At 54.5% G+C, this 13,826-nt stretch overlaps 1 protein-coding gene across 2 annotated transcripts in view; it reads right to left on the minus strand.

Annotated features, from left to right (window-relative positions):
* CLPB (ClpB family mitochondrial disaggregase) overlaps positions 1-13,826 on the minus strand; it is a 65,974-nt gene that overhangs the window by 29,359 nt on the left and 22,789 nt on the right. For both annotated transcript variants that reach the window (XM_082756274.1, XM_082756273.1), the window contains one exon: positions 11,452-11,580. In XM_082756274.1, the coding sequence (XP_082612400.1) occupies positions 11,452-11,580 (129 nt within the window). The remainder of the gene's footprint in view (positions 1-11,451; positions 11,581-13,826) is intronic.

Raw genomic sequence — 13,826 nt, forward strand, 5'->3', positions numbered from 1 at the left:
CCCCCAGGTGTCAGACCCTCTTTCTCCAGGGACAGCAGTCGGACCCCGAAGCAATACGGCCAGGCTGGGGAGGGTGGGAGGAGAATCAACATGAGCCAAAAATGAAGAGGTGCAGGACAGAAGTGATACTAAAGACATCAATAAAAACCACGAATGGCTGCCGAGCTAGAAAGCAGAGAGCAAAAATCCTTGCAGCGATACAGGAGGGCAGCAAACTGCAGAATTTTGGATACAGACGGGATGGGCAGGGGCAGAACCCACACTGCAAGGCTGGGTGAAGAGCAGGGCTGGTCAGGCAGGCTGCATTTCGCTGGCTGAAGGGGTTAGAAACATAGCTGAGGACTGCGGATCCACCACGCTGAGCAGCTGGAATCGCTCATCAGCGACTCGTTAAAACGTGAGCATTTATTTTGTGATGATACCACAGGCACTGACTGCGAGGTACCAAACCTTTAGCAGATCCCCAAGGTGCCGTTGTGCCTCGCTGCGGCGATACCACCCGGTTCTGTTCAGCAGGATTTTCTGAATTCATTTCTACAGCTCCTCGAGTCCTCCCTCCTTCCATCACCAGACGAAGCATCGCTTTAATGAGAAGCCAAATTAAAGAACTTGCTTTGAGGCTGGCAGATCAGCCCAAAAACACTACAGCAGAGAGGGACACATGCAGATGAAGGTTGCTGTGTGCTGTGAAATGCCATCCTCACTCCCGAATAACTCTTGCTGGCTTCCCAAGTGCAGGATGTTGCAGGATTTCTGTGTCTGTGATGCAGGATCAGTGCCACCAAACTGAGTGCTGGATAATGTGTGCCCCAGGAGGGCAGCAGGCACAGCCGGGAGCTCCTGGGATCAGCATCTGCTGCCCCTTGTTCCTCCTGCTGCTGGTCCAGCCTCGTGCTTGAAGCCTCTCCAATATGTGTTTGTCCAGCATCACGCATTAGTTCATGCCCTGCCTGTCCTGCCTAAAATCTCCCTCACCCTCTGACTGTTGCCCTGGGGCTGGCCTGGCTCATTTTGCTTTCGTTCAGCTCTCCTTGCTTCTCCCTGCTGCTCTGGCTGGGACTCACACCTCCTCAGAGCCTCCACTCCCCACAGGTTGGTAATTCCTCTCCCAGCGTGCAGAACTCTGCATCTGCCTGCATTAAAGAAAAAAATGCCTCGTGCCTTAACCAACCACACTGGCAGCCCGTCCTCTTGAGGATTTGTTCTCACGAATTTACCCAGTTGCTCCCAGGACTGTGCAGTTTTTAATAAATTTTTTAACGCATCCACGAACAAAGAAGGGGACGGTGCCTCAGCTGAGAGGCTGAGAAGGGGATGTAGGATGGAAAGGTTCGGATTTGGTTAAGAACTAGAGGTGTTTCTGGAGCAGGGAGAGCCCTACGTGGTGAGGAGATCCCTCTGCACCAGAAAAAAAGCTGAAGTTCCTGAGGAGGAGCAGGTAAGAAACAGCAAGGAGGAGAGATCCTCACTGAGGTGCAGCTGGCTCAGCGCTCCCAAACCTTGGGAACCAGACCAGAAGAGAAGTGCCTCTGCTTCCACACAGATAACAGCAGCAAAGTCCAAATCTAGGCTGTGCATGCTTTAGAGGAGCCTGGAAATAGCAGGCAGGAACATGACGTCAGGACAGCTGAGTGCTAGTGAATTGTACTGCAGTGAAGGACCAAGTCCCGTGGGTGGAGCACTGCTGTTACGTATTAAAGAAAGGCTGGAGACAAATAAATATGTACAGAAAGGAGCTGGTTGTACTTGCCAGTGACACGGAATTTGTGCAGAATGAAACGTCCTGGCTGAGCAGGGGAAGCACAGTAGCAGGATTACTCTTCTGAGAGACTGGAGGATGGGGCATGCTAAGAAAAAAAACACAGAGACTGCAAGGCAGAAAGCACGATAGGAATAAATGGATAAACGGGTACGAACCAGGGACCAGGAGCTGCTTCCCAAAGCCAAAGAGCTCATGAGACAGGAAATCTGAGCTCAGCCTTGGATGGAGCAAAAGGCTTGCTTTTCCCAAACCTCAGCTCCCACGCAGCACGCTGCAGCAGGACACTGCCTCCTGCTTAACTTCCTAATAAGCAAACTCCTGCAAGGAATCCATCGCCCGGGAGTTTTGCTCCAAAAACATCATGCTATTCGTTAAAAAGTATTTAAATGGGAAAATTTATGATCTTAAAAAGGAACCGCCCTTCAGCGAAATGAGGAAACCAGAGCAGAGCATTTGGTCTAGGAAGTTAAACACAAAGGTACACCAATGCAGGACAAAAAGGATTTAAAAGAAGCCCTTGCTTCAGGAATAAAACAAAAAAAAAACTCTTTTTATTTGTATTAGAAACTGGACGGCAGCCAGAGATCGTGAGCTTCGATAGCTGATCAAGATGTAACCCGAGGGCTCAAAGGTTTTATGAAGAAATGTCCAAAGGCTGCTTTGCAGAAGTGTTACCCCCGTGTGTCCCCATACCCAGCCCCAGATCCTGCTGCCACCTCTGCTGGTGGCTGTGGGACCTGAGCAGTGCCCGAGAGCCTCAGAGCTCCTCACCCAAGCAGCAGGCCTCTCCTAGAAGGCTTCCCAGAGAGAAATAACGACTTAACCTCTGAAAACAAAGCACATGAGAGAAGGAGAGCCAGTGGTCGGTGTCCTTGGGGAAAGGAGGCTGGCTGGGGGCACCCAGGGGATTCGTGCTGGTGCCTGTGGGGTCAGCACCTGCGAATTGCCAGGAAGGAGGGCTAACACTGACATGATGACCACCAAACCCGATCTGATCAGAGCCTCCTGACACACAGCGATGAGCTGGGAGTGAAACCCAACTCGTCTCATAGATGTAAAGCAGTGCCCAGAGGGAAAAATCAGTCGGCATTGCGCACACGCAGTGACAGGCACGGAGCCACCTCCCAGCAGGAAAGCAGGCATCAGAACCTGGCGTTGCCATGACCAGGTCTGTGAAACATTAACTTTCTGCTGCATCGAGGTGAGAATTGCTTCGGGAAGGAGAAAAAACAGACTGGGAAGTGTCCTGGTGCTGCTAGCAACCTAGTTGGTTTCTCTTACGCACCGTTCCTATCCGTGGCTCCCTGTGTGCTCCCACCCTCGCTGCGTCCTCAGGCACAAGCAAGCAGCGCCCTGCCTCAAGGAGGTGGGTATGGGGTGAGGACAGCGAGGGGATGGGACACCAGAACAGCTGGGAGTGCCCCACGTCTCCCAAATCTCAGCCCACGTCGCATCCTGGAGGTGACTTGGTGTCCTTGGCGGGTGAGACGAGGCTACACACGAGGCGGCACCGCACACACGGCAGCTCCCAGGGTACAGAACGCAGAACGCTGCTTGGAATTCACATCAAACCCTCCGCAATGACTCCGTCTCCTCCAGGCTGCTCGGTGCTGTGACAAAGGCTAGTGCCTGCGTGGACTCCTGCCCAGAGATTTTCACTCCGGTATGAAATGCCAGAATTCAGCAGGATGACCGCAGCACAGCACGGTGGATGTTGGAAGGGAGCTGGAGGACGTCTGGGCCAAGCCCTGCTGAAGCAAGGGCAACCAGAGCGGCTTAAATCTGCTTTTAGGGACCCCAGTGGAACTCAGCAGAGCTGTGCCCAGCGCACAGGCACAACCTGGCCAGGACCGACCCCCCAGCAGTAACGGCACAGGACTGGATTTCTCTTTGAATGCATAAAACAGATGCATGGCACATGGGGAGGTTGTAACAGACAGAGAAAAAAATAAATTAATGTGTGTTCAACACAAACGTGTTGTTTTGGATTTCCTTTCTTCCTGGTATCTCACTGGACGGTGCTTGTGCTTAGCATTTAAGCACGGCGGGGTACCCGATCCCCCCTCCACACACTCCCAGGCTGAAGTAAAGCACACCCAGCCCGCAGCAAAATTTGTGCAAGCACAGAAAGCAAACCCAGGTGTCTCCTTCCCAGTGCCACGGCCCATCTGTGTGCACGGGGATGTCCCCTCCTGCAGCTCCGTGGGCCAGGGCGGCTGGCAGAGGACGTGCGCAGTGCTTTGGGTACCTCCAGACGCAGACCTCAGGATAAGGACGAAGGCAGGGAGCCAAGTTTGCAAGTTTTGCACTCTGAGCACAAAATTTGACATAGCTGAGGTAAAAAAGGCATGGAGAATGGTAGCTGAATCTGATCTCAAAACCATTTTCAACTTTCCTGGGGATTTAAATCCAGAGTGCTCTCAAACAGCCTTCTCCAGCAATGCCCAGGAAGGAGCAGGGTATGGAAGGGCTCAGACACTTGGACTCTGAAGTTTGGGCTCAAAAAAACCTCTATCCTTGGTGATCCCTCTTAAAACCAGTTGCCCTACCTGCTCCTTTCCACCCTCCCTTATCCTGACCTATGTTGTTTTCTGCCTACTTGATGCCTGGGTGTGAGAACAATCCTCCCTACCCTTTTTTTTTGGTGAGGTAACAGGATGGGAAGGGAAACCAAAGGATCCTCACCTCTCCATACATCTACACGTGTGCAGAGCCATTAAGTTCACCACAAACATTATGTCACTGCGGAGTTTTGTGCCCAGAAACACTCAGGGAGGGATCTGTTTGCTCCCCTGCCCTGTGGGGAAACTATTCTTAAGCACTCCGACACGGACATAAATGTGCCTGCACTCCTACCCTTATTGCTCTCGCCACGGTGGGATGTTAGAAGCTTCAGGGCCGTGCTATGATTGGTTTTTAAATCCCAGTCTCACAGGATTTTAATTACTGGTCTGGCGCGGCTGGGAGTGGAACTTGCTGCCGTCGGATGGAGGGGGTCGATACGCCGGCCCAGAACATATTGAGCCACGGTGCTCGCAGACTCTATTGCACTATTTAATCATCTTTTGCAAAATTTACAGTGCAACAGAAGGAATCAATACGGAATTTATCACATTCCCTTGTAAATATGAGCACGGAGAAGGAGGGAGGGAGGCTTTCAGGCACTCTTGCGCAGCAGCTGGCCTGGGCTGGCTGCGTTGGGGCAGCGCCTTCATTGTGCGAGCCAAACCTGCAACCAGGACGGATCCTCGGGGGGCCTCCGGGCAAGGGGCTCTCCAAAACACCCATCCCGATGCCCCGCTGCCACCTCTGGCTAGGGGAGGGCTTGGTGTCCTCTGGGGAACCCGCAGGAGCTCAGAGGACTCGGCAGCTCCTGCTGGTGCCGTGGGCTGGGGCTCTGCGGGGTGCCCGTGGGTCTGTGCCGGGCAGGGATGCTCCCTGCACGAGGATTTTCTGAGGCTGCTGTGGGCTCCCCAACAGCAGGGGCAGAGTTAGGATGCAAACCAGCCCGCTTTTGCTCACCGGGACTGAATTACAGCCTTGTTCTTCCCGAGATGAGCAGGTTAACTCTGGGAGATCTGAGGCAGAACCGGAGCAGCCCGTGCTGTTCCTCTCCCCACCCCGAGCTGCAGCAACGCCGGCGTTCAGGAGGAGCACACAACCTCCCAGAGCAGACACGGGGTGCATTTCTAAACCAACAGCAGGCTCCTGAGCTGCTCTCCCCTGCTCTACCCCTGCCACTGGAGCTTCCACAGCCCCGGCTGATCCCAGGTGGCAGAGGCAGAGCCGGCAGTGATCGAGTTAAAGGGTGAGACAGGAAAAGCTGCCAAGGTAGCTCTAAAAAATGTGATTTCCAAGGGAAGCAGCTCGTGTTGGAAGTGTTCAAGCACACCAACTACTGCTGCAGGCTCTTCCGAGCCCTGGCGCAGCGCTCTGCACCCTGAGCAATCTCTGTGGCTGAACAGAACCAAGCAAAAAACAATTTGTCAGTGGGTTTAAATTCAGCTGTACCTGAACCTTGGCACGAAGTTTTTGGGGCTCCATCTGTTAGAAAAGTGTCAGCGTAACGGATCTCTGCTGGCTTGGCTTCCTCAGCTCCTTGTTTAGTCACCCCGCTTTTCTCTTGCTGATGCTGGTGACCCCACTGAGCACAGAGAACTGGATGATCCCACTCAGGGTTTGGGTTTCCCCTCTTCCTTGCTGCCCTGTCCTGGCCGTGGGGATGTGGGGATGCAGCTGCCTGATGTCCTTCACCCTCTCGCTGCAGGACCAGAGCCTCTCCCTCGAGGAAAAGCTGCAAACACCCTTGGGTCTAAGGCATATCATGCAGATTTCCACCACAGGAAAGCCAGCTGGAACTACAACCTGAATTTTCCCGGTAATACCACAAACAATTTCACTTTCTGATGCCAGAAGAGCACCCCTTGCCATGCCAGCTCAGTAACTCATTCACCTATCGTTCATCCTGCTTACAACACCTGCAATTAGTGTATCTCACAGGTGAGCGTGGAGCATTACCAACAAATGTCCTCTGCTAAATTTACTGCCAAATGGAGTTCTGAAGCCTGGGTCATTGCAGCTGCAGCTAAAATGTTTTCATAAACGCGCATTCTTTCTTTCTGCTCCCCCCTGTCCCCTCTCCTTTAATTACAGCTGTGTGCAGAGCTGACTGGATCCCTCACAGAGCTGACTGGATCACTCACAGAGCTCACCAGATCACTCACCCTTGACAAGGCAGCATGGATCAACTCGAGCACGAGTCTGGACTAGGTGATCCTGGAGATCTCTTCCAACCTCGATGGTTCTGGGATTCTGTGACCTGGCCTCAGCCTCCCTGCACTGCTGAGAGGTCTCTGAGTGTCGGTTCCCTGACACACTCAAAGCCCAACCAAACGCAGAGCTGCTCCAGTGATGCTGCTTCGAGCAGCGGGCTGGATTTAGCTGACCTCCAGGGATGCCTCGGTGCTTTTATGGCTCTGTGATCCTACAGCACCCCAGTACCCTGTTGGGAAACAGGACTCTCCTCCTAGCACCCTCCTTGTCCCTCCTTCCACGCCACGATGCCTGTTCACACCAGGGCTGACACCCTGGCCATCAGCTGCACGATATCACAACAGCAAACAAGAGCTTGATGCATGGGCTGGGCCAGGCACCCTTTAAAACAAAACCAAGGAGATTGGGCTTGATTTAACCAGGGAGGGACCAGTCAAGAGTTGTACAGGGACAAATGGTTCCTGGTGAACTTCTTCAGGCTCCTACAAGCCTCCTTCTGCTCCGTTCCCCTGGCTAGGCTCAGCCCCTCACAGCCTCGCTGTTCCCGTGCCGGGTTTCAGACTGCGAGAATCCTTTAAACCTGAATCCTTCCTCCCACGTTAGCCTAATAAAGTGGTACCAGGTACTCGCTCCGAAAAGCTGCTGCTGAATTTGTGCTGGAGGGCAAGGGGCTGGTAGCAGCCTGAGCCACCAGCGAGGCTTGGTTTGACTACTGGTGAGAGCCCGGGGCTACGAGGGTGGGAAGAGAGCCACTGGGCTTACGGGCACGGGGTGGGGGCCACAGGAACCGAGATCCCCCCCAGACCTCTGCGCTCTCAGGTGAATCTGAACAGCGCCTGCCTGGGCATCTCGGGCTACCTGCATTTTGGCAACAGGTTCCGGAGCAGAATCGGACTCAGAAGGCTGACAGAGGAAGGCTGAGCTCTGTGGCAGGAGGCAGAAGCTTTTAACAGGGGCCGTTTCGTGCAGCAGATTTAAACGGAGACATTCTCAAAGCTCCCTCTCCAAACCAAGACGCCTCCATCCTGCAGGCCCTGCCTCTCCTTCCTCGGCGGCGCACACAAAGCCCCCAAAATCGATCGTGCCTGGAGCAGCGACTGGTGCAGGCGGTCGAAGCGAGCTCCCACCCACTCCTCCACAGAAACGCTGATCTTTATGGTGTCAGCTCAGGTCAGGAGCCTGTGAAATGTCACCAGCAACTGCCCCGAAGGACAACAGAGCAGCGACTTCGTCTCGCGGTCTGCTGGGCACACACATGCTGACCACAAGGGGATAAGGTCCTGGAGGGGTCAAGTGAGTCGCTGAATAGGCCACAAAAGGCCAGGGAGGTGGGGCGAGGGGGAGGCACACGGGGGGGGCTTCCCTTAAAAAAACGGTGCCGCACAACGGGGTGGTTGTTTGAGCACAGAGGGGCCTGGGCAGTTAATGGCTTTGGCCCCGAGGGCAGGGCACCAAGCGAAGGAAGTGTTGGGGAGAGTAAATGGCCACTCAGTAAAAAGGCAGGTGTAGGGAAGTGTAAAGGAGGGAGCGAGGGGAGCCTGTTCCATGTCAGCAAACAGGAAACGTCCTCCCCTCAGATGTCAATGGCAGGGCGCTGGGGGGAATTATCTTCACAAAGGGCCGGCGGCAGGCGGGCTGTGCAAGGTGCTCCATCTCCACTCCGAGAGACCTTCGGCCTCGCAGCCCCGCATTCAGCGCGGATTACACGAGCCAAAAGGCCGGCCCGGCGCTTTGTCACTGCCCGAAAGTGGGGAGGAGGGGAGCACCCCGAGCCAGAGCAACGAAATCCCGGCGTCACGCCACGCGCCCGTCGTGAAATCGCCCTTCTGCCTGCGGGACGCGCTGAAAGGAGGGGGAAAAGGGGCGGCTGCAGCACCGCCAGCCCCCAGGAATTCACCTGGTGAGAGGGGACACGGCTGGGATTAAATCATCACAAGTGGTTGGCGTAACTGTGAGGGTACATGGAAGTTGTGCACGGACAGGCAAAGGAAGGTTAATGTGAAGAACAAGACAAATTTAGCCTCGGATCCCACAAGGACTTCAGTGTGGTCTGGCACATCGTGCACCGAGCGGAGAATCGTGTCTGTGGACTGCTCTTCCCGGTGTCCGAGCACTGAGACATGCCTGTGTCTTTGCAAGATGCTGGTTTGCACTTGGAAATGCAAATGCTCAATTCTTAGCACAAAGTCTGTGTCTCTGTCTTGAGTCTGTGTCCAGGAGGATCTCCACGGGGCTGGGTTGGGTACAGAATGCGGATGAGGATCTCAAACCTTCGTGCTACGGCTGGCTAAATTCAGCATTTCGCTCTGATTTTATACTCGGTCCCTTCAGTTGAACTCAAACAACCCCAATCCTGCAGATTGTTGTGTGCTTTTTTTTTTTTTCTGAGATCCAAGCGAGTTCTTCCGAGCTGAGACACTGCCGGGAACAAAGACCTCTCTGTGAGCGCCGAGCAGCAGAAGAGGCCGTTGATGGAGAGGACGGTGGCTCCAGCACAGAAGCCCACAAACAGAACCAGCTTTCACCCCAAAAGCACTGCCCTCTGCATCAAAAGAGGCCCGCACAGGGCAGCAGCACTCCGACAGCTGAGCAGGGGACAGAGGGACACGAGCTGGCCTTGCTGCTTGCTGTTATTTATCCACGATGGCTTACACTCCTCAGTGCTAACCTCACTTCTTTGCACCCGTGTTTCATGGAGACTTTGAGAAGCAGAAAGAACACCCAGGTATCTTGGGAAAAACTCTTCTTTCAGCCCTTCCCTGTGATGGCACGAGGTGGTGGCTGCCAGCCTGGACTCAAGATGCTGATGAAGAGCTCTCAGCCTCCTGCTGGCAGCTCTGCCATCGTCTTCTCTGAGCACTGTGCCCACCACACTCACATCCCTGCTGCTGCGAAGCGCTGTGCCGGCTTCACAGAGGACTGCTCCTCCTGTCCTGAGTCCACGCCTGCATTTGAGGTGTTTTTAGAGAGAACAGAGCCCTGCTGAAACTCACAGCCTCTCACCTCCGAGCCACTCCCCAGCCCCACGAGCCCCAGGCTCGCCCTGCTCCCAAAACTGCCAGGACGAGCGATTTGGCCACGCTGCCTCCCTCCTAGCTCCCCAGATCCCCCCTTGCCTGCTGCGTTCACCACCACGGCCCTTCCCGGTCCGTGCACTCACAGCTTCCCCAGCACCCGAGGGGGAATTCTGCCCCCTTCCTCCCAGGGGCATCCCGAAATTGGGTGCTCAGGAGGTGTCTGCACAGGCTGCGAGCACGGAGCCACACACCAAGAAGTCTGAGGACTCCCCAGGCACCACAAGCACACGCTCCCACAGCCGACAGAGCAGCTGGCGGCTTTTTGAGCTCCCTCCTCTGCAAGCAAACCTCAAGAAACTGGGTTAAACCAATCTGCAGCAGGTTTTCTTTCCGTGCCTCTTTTCCAGGGGTTAATTCATGGCCAAGAAATAGGGGGGTGGTATCCAGAGAGAAATCCTGACCCAGAGTTAAGCGTGGCATTCAGTGGCTCTGAATTTCAGACTTTCAGTCTTATTTTTCTATTTGTGAACGATAACGAGCGTACACATAGATGAGTATCGAGGCACCATGTTCCTACACTAACTCTTCATCTCTTCTGGGAATGTTTACTTTCCACAGATGCTACTTCCCATTATCTTTTTACCTTTTTTTAGCTCAATTCTTACGGAATGAGCCCTATGTGGACACGTCACCCAATTATCCGCCTGCCTGCTTCCCGAGAATTCACCCCCGAACCCCTGAGACGCCCACACCGCAGAGATCACGGCATTCCTAAAAGATTTGTGAGACCAGCATCGGGCTGGAGAGACGCTAGGGAGTCTCTCCACTGCAGGGACAGGCTGACAGCACGCAGCCCTCACGCAAGCACACGCTTGAGGGCAGGCACAGCGCTGCTGCTTGCTGCTCAAGGGTGACCTAGGTGCCTCCACGGGGAGGAGAGGAGCTGAAATTGTTGTAGGAGGAATGGCAGGGCATAAATCTGGAGGCAAGCAGAACTCACTAGCTCTGTGGTCCGCAGAACAAGGTGCACCATGGGCAGATGCAGCTTTTACCAGCACCGTGCACACCCAGGTACGCATTCAGCACGCTCTGGGTCTGGATGGCAGAGGAACAAAGAAGCAAATGTCATCCTGGTAAAGATCAGCAGGAGGGTAAATATAAAAAACTGTTGTCATGGCAGCACATCTCTGTTAGCTAAAAGCATCTTCTTCTTTTCCTCTACTTTTGCTGATGAGCTTTTTCCCCACGAGGCCAGCCCAGCACTGCCCAGCGAGGCTGTGCCACGTCCATGGAGGTCCCCAGCACCCAGCTGGTGTGGCTTCACAGCTCTGAACTGGGGCTTTGACCTGCCGTGGTTGCTTCCAGCCTGAACTACCCTATAACCCAAGAATTTCCCTCTCTTTGGATCTGTATCTAGAGTCATGAGTACGTAAGAGAGAGCAGTAAGGCAGGATTCATGAGAAGGACTCTGTGCTCTAACAGGGAGGACCAACAACTGCTCGGGTTAATTTCTGCAGATTCCAAACCACCAGTCCCTGTGCCACTCGATGTGGGTGCTGGTCCCCATCCAGAGCCCTGCTGCCCACAGAGCAGAAATCCCAGTAAAACAGGGCACAGGCACAGGACAGGTACAGAGGGGGTGAGAGATGGGTAGAGAGCACATTGCAAAAGGGGAAATGTTCCAAATACCAAGCAGAGAGAGCAGTGGGTGCACTTCCATTGGAAGAAAAGGAAGACTTGGTGATTAAGACGAGGACACCCACGAGAAAAAAAAAAGCTGGAGATGACTAAGAACACAGAGACTAAAAGATAATGAGATTAAAGCAAACAGTGAATCATATCTAGCCCTGAACACGGAGGAGTGTGCATCGTGTCTAGGCCTGGCACCCTGCAGCTCACCTCCATCCAGCAGCAGCTTGACCGTCAGGTAGTCGTCGGCGAGCACGGCGTAGTGCAGGGCCGTGCAGCCCCTGAAGCTGGCTCTGACGTTCAGGCGGTTGTTGAATTCGTCCTCCCGGGTCACAAGGACTGCAGGGGAAGAAGGAGGAGAGAGGCAAAGTGAAGGACTGCTTGAAAACACGCGTGGATCGCCCGCCAAGGAGCTGGTAAAGGCCCAAAGGCTTTTTCCAGGAGACAATCGGGACCCCGTGGGGGTTTCTGGTGGCTGTTACCCACCGCACGGAGCAGCAGCCCCGAGGAGGACAACCCGGGGATCTACACGGCCTGGTCGCTGCCTTCCCACTCCCCTCACGCTGGGGAGGAGGTGGTTGGAGAAAGCCCAGAGAGAAAACCCCAACCCCGGCCCCTCTGCACCTTCTGTGGCTTCAGGTGAAGTCAGGACTCAGCTCAAAGCAGCACGCAGAGCCTTCTGCCTTGTATTTCCCTTCTCCTGTGAGAAGGGCCGGAGAAGGAACCGCTCGGTGCTTCCCCTGCACCACCCTCCTCCCCCTGCAGCCCGCAGCTCTTCAATTCCAGGAGCACCCAACCCCAAAACCCACCAAAACCAAGAGAAGAGAGCCAGAGAGGCCGAGAGACGACAGAGCTACAGGTCCTGGAGGGAGCAGCCAGCTGGCAGCGCCCCGGGGGTGCCCTCCAAGTCCCGCTGGGCTCCCCTTGTCACACAGCTCACACGCTCACCTCCACCAGGAGCTGCCTGCTGCACTCCACGCTTCTCAGAAATGCCAAGAAGCAGGCATCTGAAAACAGGAACCCTTCTAAAAATGCTTCTTTTGCTCACTGACAAGTGAGACGGGTTAAAGTGCCAGAGCTTAATCCTTGCTCCTGCCCGCTGGCTTGCTGTCTTTGGCCAGGTACCGAAGCTGCCAGCTCGTTGGGACCTGGAGTTTTTATTCTGTTCGTTCAGCCCCCGGTGCAGTGGGCTGCCTGAGGTGTGTTCCCAGGCCCTGCCGGGCTGGGAATGATTCATAACAATACATTTTACAACTCATTAGAAAGCCTGGAATCCCCTGCGCAAATGCAATTACACCGAGCCCTGGCAGGTTTTGTGAAGTCAGACCTAGGAACTGCGACGTCTCTTGGAACAGAAGCTGATTAATTACGTGTTTTTCCTCCCTTTGAGCCCTGTTGTACCGAATGCCAGTGCACAAGGACACCCTGCAACAGGGAGAGACCAACCAGTTGTGCTGGCAGGCTGAGAGAACAGGGACGAGGCTCTCCAAGGGCAGGGTGAGGGCTGGGGGGTGAGACAGGCACAGCGACACGCTAATTCCTCCACAGCAGGGCAACAGCAAAGCAGAATTCGGGCTGGGAAGTTGGAGGACTGGGGAAATATGTTCAATCAAGCCGAGGTACAGTGGCAGAGGCCAGCAGAGCGGCTGAGCTGTCACCAGGCAGGCAGAGGGCCCCTGCAAAGTGACCCTGAAGCGCATCACTTCTGGCTACGTGTGGGTCCAGCCCGTCCCTGGGTGCAGAGCACGCATCTGCATCTCGTTTTGGGGACTGAAGGAAATGCCAACACCAGCCTGCTGATTAGCACAAGGGGACTTCCAGGCACAGAGGCACCTTCACGTCACTCCCGAGAGCGTTCAACACAGCAGAGAGAAGCCTCATCTCGAGCCTGGCCAGGATGGAGAGGCCAAGCCTCCAAAGAGCTCGAGTATTCCTTGGTACAGTCAAGAGCCCACGGCAAACGCCATCCCCATGTCTCAGGAGTGAAGATCCATCTCCCACGAGCAGCTCAGGGCTGTGGGCTTTGACAACTAAACCCGAGGAAGCCCACGTTCAGGGAGTTTGGGTGCTCTGGGCACTACTGCTCTGCACCAGCAAGGCAAACTGACACAGCCCGTGGATGTCCTGCAGCCTCCACGCTCCCTGCGAAGAACTCCTGACAGGCTGCCAGAAGATTTGGTACAGAAAGCACCGCAATGAATGCCTGCTGCTGCTCTAGCCCAGCATCCCCGCTAATGAACCGCAGTACCTCCAGGAAGATCAATTAATGCCCTGGCTCCTTTCCTTTCCTGGGTCTTTTCTCCGAGCGGACCGGGCGAGTATGTATATTTATTTATTTGTCGTCATTTCCTACCCAGGGAGGAGCAGGATAATGAACTGCGTGCGTCAGGGAAGATGAATCTGAGATACTAGGGAGCAGTGCAGTAAAGAGATTAAAGTGTTATTATTGTTGGTTTTTTTCCCCCATGGTCCGTTGTGACAGCTCGGCCGTCATCTGTAAAAAATGTCTCAGAGAGAGATAATCATCGGAAACTCAATAAAGCGTCAGGGGAAGCCTCGTCGACCATCAATCACTGGGTGCCTGG

This window comes from Aythya marila (assembly GCF_965140915.1).
Source record: "Aythya marila genome assembly, chromosome: 1".
Lineage (NCBI taxonomy): Eukaryota > Metazoa > Chordata > Aves > Anseriformes > Anatidae > Aythya > Aythya marila.